The 15,056-nt window shown below is 42.8% G+C and overlaps 1 protein-coding gene across 2 annotated transcripts in view; it reads right to left on the bottom strand.

Annotated features, from left to right (window-relative positions):
- Nucleotides 1-15,056, bottom strand: part of LOC143769699 (disintegrin and metalloproteinase domain-containing protein 9-like) — a 74,084-nt gene that overhangs the window by 27,990 nt on the left and 31,038 nt on the right. For both annotated transcript variants that reach the window (XR_013214465.1, XM_077258484.1), the window contains exons 6-11: nt 13,661-13,835; nt 11,005-11,067; nt 10,329-10,400; nt 3,382-3,551; nt 1,599-1,683; nt 1,406-1,530 (exon numbers count right to left, since the gene is read on the bottom strand). Coding sequence is in view for 1 of the 2 variants with exons in the window: in XM_077258484.1 (XP_077114599.1) it covers nt 1,406-1,530; nt 1,599-1,683; nt 3,382-3,551; nt 10,329-10,400; nt 11,005-11,067; nt 13,661-13,835 (690 nt within the window). In the remaining variant the exon portion in view is untranslated. The remainder of the gene's footprint in view (nt 1-1,405; nt 1,531-1,598; nt 1,684-3,381; nt 3,552-10,328; nt 10,401-11,004; nt 11,068-13,660; nt 13,836-15,056) is intronic.

Here is a 15,056-nt window from a genome sequence, read left to right on the forward strand (position 1 = left end):
AAAAAACTGCTGGTTTTTCAGCTGTATCATCATCCACATGCAATCTTTTTTTTTTATACATCATCATATAATAAAACTTAAAAGACCAAATACATTTTCCTATGTTAAGAATTGCAATGTTTCTCTAACAATCGGATGTACTATGGTTGATCCGAAATGTATCCGAAATTTTTTTTTGCACCCATAAACTTAAAAAGGTAAATTTCATCCAAAATACATAAGACACTACTGTATGCTGTGGGCGTTCGGTCGGTGCAAAAAAATGGTCATCTGAACGGCCCAATTGAATTACATTGGTCTGAGCGATGTCTGGATGAGGACAGTTTATCACACAATCATCACCGAAGTTAGTGTGAACATATCCTCACGGGCAGAGTTTATTGGAGCCATTCACACATCCATATTTATTACGGAGATGCCTGTCTGTTCCATCAGACTCCGTATCATATTCCGATCATTTTTTGCAAATCAGACTCGGCCATTCACATCTATACATCCCAAATGGATAAAAAAAAATTAGGAGAAATCCATATTAAATTAGTTTTCCATCTGTGTCAATGGGAAAAAAAATATCAGATTAATTTCTGTTTTTCAGGTTTTTTTTAACTAGATGATAAAAGGATGTAAATGGCGGCAATATGGATGACACATGGGAGAAAAACGAATTAGTTTTAGGGCTCCTGCAGACAACTGTATTTTCGATCTGATAAAACATCGGGTCAATGTTATTCTAAGGGGCCGTGCACATGTCCGATTTTTTCCTGGACCATGCAAGAAAATTAACAGACAAAACCCAAGAAAAAAAAACTGCTCTGCCCCCATCTATACTGAGGTCGACTGACACAAGGTGAGGTTTTAATAATAGATAGGTCCGTCAATCAAAACTATAACTCGTCGCGCAAAAATCAAGCCCCCGTACGGCTATGTCGACAAAAAAATAAAAAAAAGTTCTGGCCTTTGAAAGAAAAAGTTGAAAAAAAGGGAAGAGAGAAAATGAAAATTGTCAGCGCCATCAAGGAATTACAGAGTCTTGGTAGCGCTCCTGACATGTCTGCTTTAGTAAATCCACCATTAAATAACAATCTCTTTTTAAAATTTTGCATTGTGCCGACCCTCTGTTATTCCTCTTGGAAAAGCAGGAGAAATATGGCATTTGGGTGTGACCATTCCCCTTGTCAATAGGGAGGAGCCTGTCCAATTAGTGCCAAATAGCGTATGGACATGACTCACTGACAAAGGGAATGGTAACGCCCTGTTGTCAATTACTGCTAAATATATTTCCAGGAGGAATAATAGAGGAATAGCACAAAACAAAGTATAAAGAATGGATATATAGGATGGAGTGATAATAATCAGTTTCCACAATACATTGCACAGATTCACGTCTTCCACCAGGAATACTTACTTGTCTGAAGCATACATTATAAAGGTGCTCGGACATCGATCGTTATCGTGGCTCATCCCAAGGACGTGGCCAAGCTCATGAGCGACCACTGTGGCGTGAGACTGCGGGGTGGATCCGGGACTGAACTGCACAGACAAGTCCATGATGAGCGTCTCAAAAGTAGCGGCAAAACGAGACCAAACCCTCTACTTACCGTACTAATAGAGGTGGCGACGCTTGGTGAGCACACGGTGCCAACGAATGCCATGCCAACCACACTGCCGTATGCACCGCGCCCTCTGAAAGCAATAAAAAAAATAAATGTCATTAATTGGAAAAAAATGAATATAATGAAAATTGCTTTTTAGCATCACTGGCACATCCATAGTGGCTGCGATATGGCACCTTATAGCCTAAACGTCACCTAGTGCAAGGCTGCATTCACATGGTGCGGTTTTTGTTTGCTGATAATAGTGGTAAAATCACAACTTTTTTTGCCACAATTTTCAAACTAATTTTGGGTTGTGTTTGTTAAATTTTAAAAAAAAATCACTGCGGGCACAATGTGTGAACAAAGGCTAATGCACATTGGATGGCATCATTTCTCAGGAGAGGTTTCGATGCCCATAGTGTGGAGTCTTTCTATTCACTGTCTGCAATGGAAACGTCACTCCCAGTTCTTCACGTGATGAGATTCCGCTCATACACAGCAGCCAATCTGTACACGCAATGCCTCCGTGTAGCATAAGAAGAGGAACAAAGCAACCGCCCAAAAACTGATGAGGCAGAAGGTCGATTTCAGACCACCATAGGCTCCAATAGACAATGCAGGAAAGCTGGAGTCATAGATCATAGCTGTGAGAAATGAAGCACAGCTATGAAAGAAAGTGAGTAGCCATGTCTAAACCTCTGATTTGCATCTCATTTTAAGACAGTCCTGACATCCACTTATCAGTGATGGCCAGGTTGGTGGATGTGGTTATAAGGGAAATCATCACTGCGGGTCCTAAACACAAAGACTAGTGGGAACCGTTCAGTGTCAAGGCAATGATGTGGTGGAGGTTTGACCAAGTGAGTATTCATTTTACTAACTTCTGTGCCTTTTTGTGGGGGATTTCAGGTAATCCGTTAAGGCTATGGACACCTTTGCTATGAAACAAATTATTTTAACTATGTTAGTGGTTACTTTTAGCGTATAAAGTTTAATTCTGCAATCTACATCCCTCTTTTCACTTTCAAACCCCCTGAAATGTAGATTGTAGGCTGATACAAGTTGCAGATTTTTATCTCGTGGGAGTGTTTCTGCCAGTAATACAGGTTGGATGTGAAGTTTATGTGTATCTAGGGTGCTGCTATGTTTCTTAGCTCATATATCAGCACAGCTTTTATCCTGCACTGATTTTCTTCTCATGTGCTTACTTAGTAATCTGACACAAGCTTTCTCTGCTCTCCCTGAGACTATTGCTGCTTTCATCCTCTCGACATACCATAGAGATCTATGTACAAGCCTCACCCGTTCCTTTCTTCTATCTCTAACACTAACAGAAAGAAGGTGAGGAGCAGAAAGAGCTATCAGAACCAGGATCGGGAGCTCTGATGGATTTGTAACACTTTTGCAGACTGCTCAGCTAGATGACTGGCAGACACTCTGCAGCAAAATGGTAGAAAACAATGTATGAAGACTATTTGGAACATTGCTTAGCTTTACATTTAGGAAGCAAATGAAAAATACAAAAGTTCTACTGTGCAAAGGGAAGAATAGCCCTAAATGATTGAGATATTGGCTTATAGATTGTGAGCCCTCGCGGGCAGGGTCCTCTCTCCTCCTGTACCAGTTATGACTTGTATTGTTTAAGATTATTGTACTTGTTTTTATTATGTATACCCCTCCTCACATGTAAAGCGCCATGGAATAAATGGCGCTATAACAATAAATAATAATAATAAGCAAAGTTACCGTCATCCTGAGCAGATCGAGGCATTAAGTCGTGACTCACATGAGAAGATGATAGATGTCGCATCTCTGAAGATCTTTAGTGCTACTCTTCCACTGTGAAAATCTTCCCAGCACATCCCCGGCGCTTCCTGTTGTTACATCAAAGGGGTTGCTGGACGACCATGTAATCAAATTAGTCAGGACTATCCGAATGTTTAGGGGACGAAACATCTGAGAACACAGAGAACCCAAAGAGCTAATTAGATAACATTAGGCTTCACCTAATACTAGAGATCAGGGTTTGGTGTACACAGCGGGAAACTCATCCCCATTGGCTACCATTAGCCTAACGTATGCCACAAGATTGTTCTTTTGGATATCATAGAATCATAGAATGGTAGAATTGGAAGGGACCTCCTGGATCATCTGGTCCAAGCCCCTGCTCAAAGCAGGATACACTAAACCATCCCAGACAGATGTCTCTCCAGCCTCTGTCTGAAGACTTCCATTGAAGGAGAACTCACCACCTCTCGTGGCCGCCTGTTCCACTCATTGATCACCCTCCCTGTCAAAAAGTTTTTTTCTAATATCTAATCTGTGTCTCCTCCCATTCAGTTTCATCCCATTGCTTCTAGTCTTTCCTTGTGCAAATGAGAATAAAGATGATATTTGTAGACAGCGATTAAGTCTCCTCTCAGTCTTCTTTATTGCAAGCTAAACATTCCCAGACCCTGTAACCGTTCCTCATAGAACATGGTTTGCAGACCAGTCACCATTCTGGTCGCTCTTCTCTGAACCTGTCCCAGTTTGTTGATGTCTTTTTTAAAATGTGGTGCCCAAAACTGGACACAGTATTCCAGATGAGGTCTGACCAAAGAGGAGTAGAGGGCAATAATGACTTCACATGATCTAGACTGTATACTTCTGTTAATACATCCCAGAATTGCATTTGCCCTTTTTGCTGATATTGTCATACCTTTACCTTGACTGGGGGTAGACACAGACTGAAGAGGGATGCTGGGCTAGAACAGTTTATGGACCCTTTGCAGTCCAATAACTCATCATAATGCACGCCTCACCCCCTTCTCACCTGCTTTGGAGTTGGAAGAGGGACCCTTTACCTCTTGGGTCCCAGTTTTCTCCAATGGTATGTAAGCAAACAGTTTCCCTGACTATAATAAGGAATTAAACAGTTAAGCAAAGTCATATTGCAAGGCTCCTTAAAGGGTCGATATTGACTTGTAGGATCGCTACTTCCAATAGGTGGCGCTAGAGTTCAAGTTCTCTTCCTTTCTGAAGAGACAATTTTCATATTTAATTTCACAGAGGAGCATGGAAGGCGTTTAAGACTCCTCATACTGGCTCTCCAGACCTGGCATGTCTCTCTACACAAGGAGAAAACTTACTCATTAGATAACAGTCTTAGCCTCTCACACAGCCAAATCAGATCTCATACTTTGCTCTGATGAGGGGCAGTATCCCGAAACACTGTGTCTGTAAATCGGGATTATCATTTGGCTTTTATCCTAAGTCATGTGGCAAGGTTCATTAAAGGGTCAATATTGACTTGTAGGATTGCTACTTCCTATAGGTGGCGCTAGAGTTCTAGTCCTCTTCCTCTCTGAAGAGACAATTTGCAGCGTTTATCTAGTACTTTTTTTCACTATGCGCTTAAAAATGAACAGGCAGGGCGTCGGAACTTAGCAGTCACTGATCGAACCTGCCGATGGTTAAGCTGCTCAACATCAACAGAGCAGCTCTTCTTCTTCCAGGCTTCTCTGATGACGGAGACCAACTGCAGAGGTCATGCTGATTGACAGCCGTCTCCCCGCAGTTAGGCAGTAGGGAGACGGCTGTCAATCAGCAAGATGTTGTCAGTGACACCCTATCAACAGAATGGAAGAGAAGAAGTTGAACTGTTTAGATGATATCAGCAGAAGCCACTGAATCGCTGGCAGGAGCAGTCTGTGACCATTCGGTGCCGGCAGAGATCGGGCACAACAGGCAGGAAGTTAGCATTTAACTGCCTGTTAGTTTGTAGGCACATAGTAAAACAAAAGTCTTGGATAAACCCTTTAAGATCCATGTGTGATTCAGGTTAAAAATTATCAGCAGGACCATTTAGTAGATGGCCAGCACCTAAAGGTGTAACCATTGTTTTAATTTTTATTTCAAAAGTGAATAGCATATGAAAATAAGAAACTTTGTTATAGATCTTTTGAGAGAAGTCTAGTTCTTTCTCTTCCTGGACTGATCTCTCTCTGTCTCAATTCCTGGATAAAATCTATAAAATGTGTATTCAGTGAAAACAGATTTCACCATTACTGAAAAAGGAGATGGCAGTTGGTGCATTTAAAATTCTAAGAAGGAGGGAGGAGCTAGAGGAACACAGACATTCTAGGGAGGAGCTAGAGGAACACACAGACATTCTAGGGAGGAGCTAGAGGAACACACAGATATTATAGGGAGGAGCTAGAGGAACACACAGACATTCTAGGGAGGAGCTAGAGGAACACACAGATATTCTAGGGAGGAGCTAGAGGAACACTGACATTCTAGGGAGGAGCTAGAGGAACACACAGACATTCTAGGGAGAAGCTAGAGGAACACACAGACATTCTAGGGAGGAGCTAGAGGAACACAGACATTCTAGGGAGGAGCTAGAGGAACACACACATTCTAGGGAGGAGCTAGAGGAACACACAGACATTCTAGGGAGGAGCTAGAGGAACACACAGACATTCTAGGGAGGAGCTAGAGGAACACACAGACATTCTAGGGAGGAGCTACAGGAACACAAAGACATTCTAGGGAGGAGCTAGAGGAACACACAGACATTCTAGGGAGGAGCTAGAGGAACACAGACATTCTAAGGAGGAGCTAGAAGAACACACACATTCTAGGGAGGAGCTAGAGGAACACACAGACATTCTAGGGAGGAGCTAGAGGAACACACAGACATTCTAGGGAGGAGCTAGAGGAACACACAGACATTCTAGGGAGGAGCTAGAGGAACACACAGACATTCTAGGGAGGAGCTAGAGGAACACAGACATTCTAGGCATGAGCTACAGGAACACACAGACATTCTAGGGAGGAGCTAGAGGAACACACAGACATTCTAAAGAGGAGCTACAGGAACACACAGACATTCTAGGGGGGGCTAGAGGAACACACCGACATTCTAGGGAGGAGCTAGAGGAACACAGACATTCTAGGGAAGAGCTAGAGGAACACACAGACATTCTAGGGGGGAGCTGCAGGAACACACAGACATTCTAGGGAGGAGCTAGAGGAAAAAAGACATTCTAGGGGGGGCTAAAGGAACACACAGACATTCTACGGAGGAGCTAGAGGAACACAGACATTCTAGGGAGGAGCTAGAGGAACACACAGACATTCTAGGGAGGAGCTAGAGGAACACACAGACATTCTAGGGAGGAGCTACAGGAACACAAAGACAATCTAGGGAGGAGCTAGAGGAACACATAGACATACTAGGGAGGAGCTAGAGGAACACAGACATTCTAAGGAGGAGCTAGAAGAACACAGACATTCTAGGGAGGAGCTAGAGGGACACACAGACATTCTAGGGAGGAGCTAGAGGAACACAGATATTCTAAGGAGGAGCTAGAGGAACACAGACATTCTAGTGAGGAGCTAGAGGAACACACAGACATTCTAGGGAGGAGCTAGAGGAACACACAGACATTCTAGGGAGGAGCTAGAGGAACACACAGACATTCTAGGGAGGAGCTAGAGGAACACAGACATTCTAGGGATGAGCTACAGGAACACACAGACATTCTAGGGAGGAGCTAGAGGAACACACAGACATTCTAAAGAGGAGCTACAGGAACACACAGACATTCTAGGGAGGAGCTAGAGGAACACAGACATTCTAAGGAGGAGCTAGAGGAACATACAGACATTCTAGGAAGGAGCTAGAGGAACACACAGACATTCTAGGGAGGAGCTAGAGGAACACACAGATATTCTAGGGAGGAGCTAGAGGAACACACAGATATTCTAGGGAGGAGCTAGAGGAACACAGACATTCTAAGGAGGAGCTAGAGGAACACAGACATTCTAGGGGGGAGCTAGAGGAACACACAGACATTCTAGGGAGGAGCTATAGGAACACACAGACATTCTAGGAGGAGGTAGAAGAACACACAGACATTCTAAGGAGGAGCTAGAGGAACACAGACATTCTAGGGAGGAGCTAGAGGAACACAGATATTCTAGCGAGGAGCTAGAGGAACACACAGACATTCTAGGGAGGAGCTAGAGGAACACACAGACATTCTAGGGAGGAGCTAGAGGAACACACCGACATTCTAGGGAGGAGCTAGAGGAACACAGACATTCTAGGGAAGAGCTAGAGGAACACACAGACATTCTAGGGGGGAGCTGCAGGAACACACAGACATTCTAGGGAGGAGCTAGAGGAAAAAAGACATTCTAGGGGGGGCTAAAGGAACACACAGACATTCTACGGAGGAGCTAGAGGAACACAGACATTCTAGGGAGGAGCTAGAGGAACACACAGACATTCTAGGGAGGAGCTAGAGGAACACACAGACATTCTAGGGAGGAGCTACAGGAACACAAAGACAATCTAGGGAGGAGCTAGAGGAACACATAGACATACTAGGGAGGAGCTAGAGGAACACAGACATTCTAAGGAGGAGCTAGAAGAACACAGACATTCTAGGGAGGAGCTAGAGGGACACACAGACATTCTAGGGAGGAGCTAGAGGAACACAGATATTCTAAGGAGGAGCTAGAGGAACACAGACATTCTAGTGAGGAGCTAGAGGAACACACAGACATTCTAGGGAGGAGCTAGAGGAACACACAGACATTCTAGGGAGGAGCTAGAGGAACACACAGACATTCTAGGGAGGAGCTAGAGGAACACAGACATTCTAGGGATGAGCTACAGGAACACACAGACATTCTAGGGAGGAGCTAGAGGAACACACAGACATTCTAAAGAGGAGCTACAGGAACACACAGACATTCTAGGGAGGAGCTAGAGGAACACAGACATTCTAAGGAGGAGCTAGAGGAACATACAGACATTCTAGGAAGGAGCTAGAGGAACACACAGACATTCTAGGGAGGAGCTAGAGGAACACACAGATATTCTAGGGAGGAGCTAGAGGAACACACAGATATTCTAGGGAGGAGCTAGAGGAACACAGACATTCTAAGGAGGAGCTAGAGGAACACAGACATTCTAGGGGGGAGCTAGAGGAACACACAGACATTCTAGGGAGGAGCTATAGGAACACACAGACATTCTAGGAGGAGGTAGAAGAACACACAGACATTCTAAGGAGGAGCTAGAGGAACACAGACATTCTAGGGAGGAGCTAGAGGAACACAGATATTCTAGCGAGGAGCTAGAGGAACACACAGACATTCTAGGGAGGAGCTAGAGGAACACACAGACATTCTAGGGAGGAGCTAGAGGAACACACAGATATTATAGGGAGGAGCTAGAGGAACACACAGACATTCTAGGGAGGAGCTAGAGGAACACAGACATTCTAGGGAGGAGCTAGAGGAACACACAGACATTCCAGGGAGGAGCTAGGGGAACACACAGATATTCTAGGGGGGAGCTAGAAGAACACACAGACATTCTAGTGAGGAACTAGAGGAACACACAGGCATTCTAGGGAGGAACTAAAGGAATGCACAGACATTCTAGGGATGAACTAGAGGAACACACAGACATTCTAGGGGGGGAGCTAGAGGAACACACAGACATTCTAGGGAGGAACTAGAGGAACACACAGATATTCTAGGGAAGAGCTAGAGGAACACACAGATATTCTAGGGAGGAGCTAGAGGAACACAGACATTCTAAGGAGGAGCTAGAGGAACACAGACATTCTAGGGGGGAGCTAGAGGAACACACATACATTCTAGGGGGGGCTAGAGGAACACACAGACATTCTAGGGAGGAGCTAGAGGAACACAGACATTCTAGGGAAGAGCTAGAGGAACACACAGACATTCTAGGGGGGAGCTGGAGGAACACACAGACATTCTAGGGAGGAGCTAGAGGAAAATAGACATTCTAGGGGGGCTAGAGGAACACACAGACATTCTAGGGAGGAGCTAGAGGAACACAGACATTCTAGGGAAGAGCTAGAGGAACACACAGACATTCTAGGGGGGAGCTAGAGGAACGCACAGACAATCTAGGGAGGAACTAGAGGAACACACAGGCATTCTAGGGAAGAACTAGAGGAACACACAGACATTCTAGGGAGGAGCTAGAGGAACACAGACATTCTAGGGAGGAACTAGAGGAACACACAGACATTCTAGGGAGGAGCTAGAGGAACACACAGACATTCCAGGGAGGAGCTAGAGGAACACAGACATTTTAGGGGGGACCTAGAGGAACACACAGACATTCTAGGGAGGAGCTAGAGGAACACACAGACATTCTAGGGAGGAACTAGAGGAACACACAGACATTCTAGGGAGGAGCTAGAGGAACACACAGACATTCCAGGGAGGAGCTAGAGGAACACAGACATTCTAGGGGGGACCTAGAGGAACACACATACATTCTAGGGAGGAACTGGAGGAACACACAGACATTCTGCTGCAAGTTCTCCTGAAATTATAGTTACAGTTCTTCATAGAAGACAACTGTCATCTCCTATTTCTCTAATGGGAAAGTCTGTATTCACTAAAGACATTCTATACCCATGAATTGTGACTTTTATGAATAAATGATTAATCCAGGAGAAGAAAGAATCAGATTTCTCTGAGAAGATATATTATGAGATGTCTTATATTAATTTGTACTATTGATTGATGGAAAAAAAATGTAAAATAACAGTTACTCTTTAAAGTTACTATGGATATAAGGTATACACATAAAGGCACTACCCACCTCACTCTATTGATATATAACATGTACCTCTTTGGCGGCATACATTCTAGTTACTATAAAACAATGGTGTTAGAAGGACTTACCCCATCCACAATATTCACCAATTGTATGGTCTCCTCCTCCACCGCCGTGCTGTTAGACTTATCAGCTTGGTACTGTAAGAAGACATAGTTTTAAGAAAGAACATGAAAAGTGACCAATTTATGGAAATGACACTTGCCTGGAGTGAGCACTGCCACAGAGAAAACTCAGGCAAGTCGGTGCTGTCAATCACCAGTGTGAGAGGCGGGGACATACAAAATCAGTGGCAAAACAGTGAACCGAGCAGCCTAATTAGCATATTTGAATATACTTTGGTTTTTGAAGAATGGAGGCAACAATTAGACCAGTGGTTATATCGCCTACAAGGTGATGTGCTTAGCTTATACAGTCACTTTGGGATGACAGACTCCCTTTAAGACTAGTTTTCCAGAAAAATACATTTAAGGCGTATCTACAAGTCGGACCCACAGTGATTGGGAGAATAGATAACATAGGATATCCCTGAACCATATTGGGAGCTGTTTGTGTCCGACCTTGCTTAATACACTTGCATTGAGTGAGGCCGAGCACGTCTAGTCGGTACGTGACCAAATATACAAAAATTACATAGAGTGACTGTAGACTTGTAGCCTAAGGCCGGACAACCCCTTTAATAACCTACATCTTGCGAAACCCATTGTAGACATGACATTCCATAAGTAGAGATCGATTTCTTACCCTAAGATTATCCACCACTACTCCAAGCTCCACATAACTGGTTACAGCGAGAACATCCCGCTTCTGTGTTGAAAATAAAAACATATGGACTGACATTTATGTGATATGTCATGGATAACAGGCAGCAGACAAACATACAAAAAAAACATATACCAGTATATCAGAAGATACTAAAGAACTCATCATGGTGCAGAAATCTCAAAGATACTTTTAAGCTATAGTTCTATAATTCTATGATAGACTTGGTGAAATATGTAGTGAACACGTCAGCAATTTTCTAAATAAATCTATTTCTAAAAGTGCTATTGACATGAAATTCTCACCAGATGTTGGTAACAACCCATTCAATCCACACAGGCAATGGCATCAAACCATAGATGTCCATAAATTAAGTTATGTGTAATAATGAAAAATGACACAGGAAAAAAGTATTAAACACATGAAGAAAGAGAGGTGCAAAAAGCCATTGAAAGTCATGGCACCAGCAGAAATATATCAGTACTTAGAAAGCAATCCTGCCACTTAGAAAAAAAAATAATATCAGCTGGTTCAACTTATGGCCAATAAAAAAGTGTCTCATTACCAAGGTGCCACACAAGAAACATCTCATAATAGGTAAAACCAGTGAGCTGTCTCAAGACCTTCGCAACCTTATTGTTGCAAAACATACTGATGGCATTAGTTACAGAATAATTTCTAAACTACTGAAGGTTCCAGTGAGCACTGTTAGGGCCATAATCTGGAAGAGGAAAGAACATAATTTCATCATAAACCGGCCATGACCAGGTGCTCCCCGCAAGATTTCAGACAGAAAAGTGAAAAGAATTATCACTGAGTTGCCTAAGAGCCATGGACCACCTGTGGGGAGCTACAGAAAGATCTAGAATCAGCAGGTACATTTGTTTGAAAGAAAACTATAAGTAATGCACTCCAACTCCACTGCGTGTATGCACGCTCACCACACAAGACTCCATTGCTGAACAAAAAGCATGTTCAATCACCTTTAAATTTTGCTCAACAACATTTAGACAATCCTGTGAAACATTGGAAGAATATAGTCTGGTCAGATGAGACCAAAATTGAACTGTTTGGATGCCATAATACACACCATGTTTGGAGAACAAAAGGCACCGCTCATCACCCCAAAAACAATATACCAGCAGTGAAGTTTGGAAATGAGAAAATCTGTCTCAGCATACGGCACTGGCAAACTTCATATAAATGAAGGAAGGGTGAATGAATGGACAAATGTACAGAGACATTCTTGATAAAAATCTGCCAACATCTTACCAGGATGATGAAGATGAAAGGATGGTGGACATTTCAGCAAGACAATGATCCCAAACACACAGCCAAGGAATCTCTCAAATGGTTTCAGAGAAAGAAAATAAAGTTGCCAATCACAGTTCCTGAATCCAAGAGAAACTTTATGGAAGGAACTAAAGCTCAGAGTTCATATATGGGGTCCACGGGATCTTCAGGATTTGAAGAGCATTTGTGTGGAAGACTGGCCAAAATCACACCTGAGCAATGCCTGCGACTAGTTTCTCCATACAAGGGCGTCTTGAAGCTGTCATCAGCAACAAAGGCATTTGTATGAAGTATTAATTAAATTTCACTAAGTGTGTCCAATACTTTTTCCCTGTGTCATTTCTCATTATTACACATAACTGTTGTGAACTCTATTTCTGGGCTCCTTCTTGTGGTCACAAGTGGTACTGTTTGAGTGCTGTCTTTCTGCAGGTTTGTGACTGGCATCAGCTGTCTCGTTATATGTGGGCTGGTTTCCTATTTAAGCTCACTTGGACTCTCAGTTGATGCCTGCTATCAATGTCTTCAGTGCTATTTTGGAGCTCTCCTGCAGTCCTTCGTTATCAGTCTCTTCTAGAGAAGCTAAGTTTTGCTTTGTTCATTTTTTGACCATCAGTGGTCATATGTTTCTTGGATTATTTTTGTTTCTTGTCCAGCTTGCTAATATGTGATTTCCTTGCTTGCTGGTAGCTCTAGGGGGCTGAGTTTCTCCCCTCACACCGTTAGTTGGTGTGGGGGGTCTTGTATTCTCAGCGTGGATATTTTGCATAGGGTTTTTTACTGACCGCTCAGTTCCCTATCTGTCTTCTGCTATCTAGTATTAGCGGGCCTCATTTGCTGAATCTGTTTTCATTTCTACGTTTGTGTTTTCCCCTTACCTCACCGTTATTATCTGTTGGGGGCTTCCTATATCTTTGGGGTGATTTCCCTTGAGGCAAGTGAGGTCTTACTTTCCCTCCAGGAGTAGATAGTTTCTCAGGCTGCGTCGAGACGTCCAGGATTTTAGGCACGTTCACCGGCTATCTTTAGTGTGTTGGTTAGGTTCAGGTTTGCGGTCAGTTCAGTTACCACCTCCCTAGAGCTTGTTCTATTTTCAGTAACTTAGCTAGTCCTTCCTGTGATCCTCAGCCACTAGGATCATAACACATAACATAATTTATGGACATATATGGTTTGATTTCTTTGCCTGTGTGGATTGGATGGGTTGTTACCAACATCTAGTGAGAATTTCATGTCAATAGGACCTTAAGATATATATTTACGTTGAAAATTGGTGACGTGTTCAATACTTATTTCACTCAGTGTATGTACTGTATATATATGTAAGCAGCATTTAGACATTTACCCTCCTGAGATGAAAATATGAGGGCAGTAGAGTATGTGAGGTGTCCATGGTTTCCTCCACGCCGCACATAAATGGTCCTTGAGACTCGTCTAGCCGATACAGCCGGTGGGCTCCATCAAAGGGATGCTCTATGGGTTCAATCCCATAATGTACGTCACTCAAGTACATAACTCCTCTGTAAAATAGGGAGAAGTAGTTACTAGGAAGGCACTAAAAATATATGCAAACAGACAAAACATAGGCACCGATTCATCAAGATTGATGAGTTTCTCGCTGGCCTTGATGACCGGGCGTGTAGGAGTCAGACACTCCTGATTCATTAATCGTGCTCCTCATCACAAATTTTGCTAAAGTGTTTGAGTCCAGTGTTTGACTGGAGTAATATTTTTGACATAAGGAACCCCACGGCTTGTCATGAATTAGATGACCTGTGGTGCCATGCACCCCTCACACCTTTGTCGCGCCCAGTTCCATCCCTTTTGGTGGAGCTGGGAGAAAATGGAGTGAAAATGCCAAAAAGTTGACCATTTTTTTAGTTTGTCAAAAGGCGAGTGACTTTTCAAAGAAATTTATGTTGGAATTATTGAAAAAATACTTTGATGAATCAGCCCCAAAGTCTTGAGATTTTTTTAAAATACTGAAAATGTAAATGAGACCCTAGATATACTTGCTACATAGGATGAGGTATGCTTGCTATTCATTGCCCACCTATTATAAGTATATATCACTATATATAGCGTGGGTGTGAATGGCTGTCACTATGTTTGGACCATGATACTAATCCTCTGCTGTCAATATCCATCCATATATATATATACACACATTCAGACATATGGCTTTGGGAATAGGCGCTAAACCGACGCCTCCTTGACTGACAGTTATTTTTTCAACGTGGCACTTACAGTAGTATTCCCGTTATATGGCGGATCAGCACTACATTCTGATCAGTCGGGGTCATATCTCTGGGGCCCATTCTGATCCACAAAATGAAGAGCCCTCATGCAGATTCTTTGGACATGGATTTTTCTGATCATGTCCAAAATCTATGTTAAAAAAACAAAAATACTCCAAAAAACGTCATTATTGGTTAAAAAAATCTATATCTAAAAACTGTGTGAAAAAAAGAAACATAAAAAATGCTCCAGAAAAAACTGGTTCTGTGAAATTTCTTATCTAATAACTCTGTGTGAAAATACCTGAGGGAATGCTCACAATGAGATTTTTGATGTTGAATTTGAAGCAGACCCGCTTTTGAGTTGTACATTGAGAATACCTCTTAAGGGCCTGTGCAGATTTGTTGCATCAAAAACATGGCGGAAGCATGTGTTTTTCCTGCCAAGAGATGCAGAAATTTCTGCACCAAATACTTAATGTGTGCACATACCCCAAAGGTGTG

This window comes from Ranitomeya variabilis, chromosome 4 (assembly GCF_051348905.1).
Source record: "Ranitomeya variabilis isolate aRanVar5 chromosome 4, aRanVar5.hap1, whole genome shotgun sequence".
NCBI lineage: Eukaryota > Metazoa > Chordata > Amphibia > Anura > Dendrobatidae > Ranitomeya > Ranitomeya variabilis.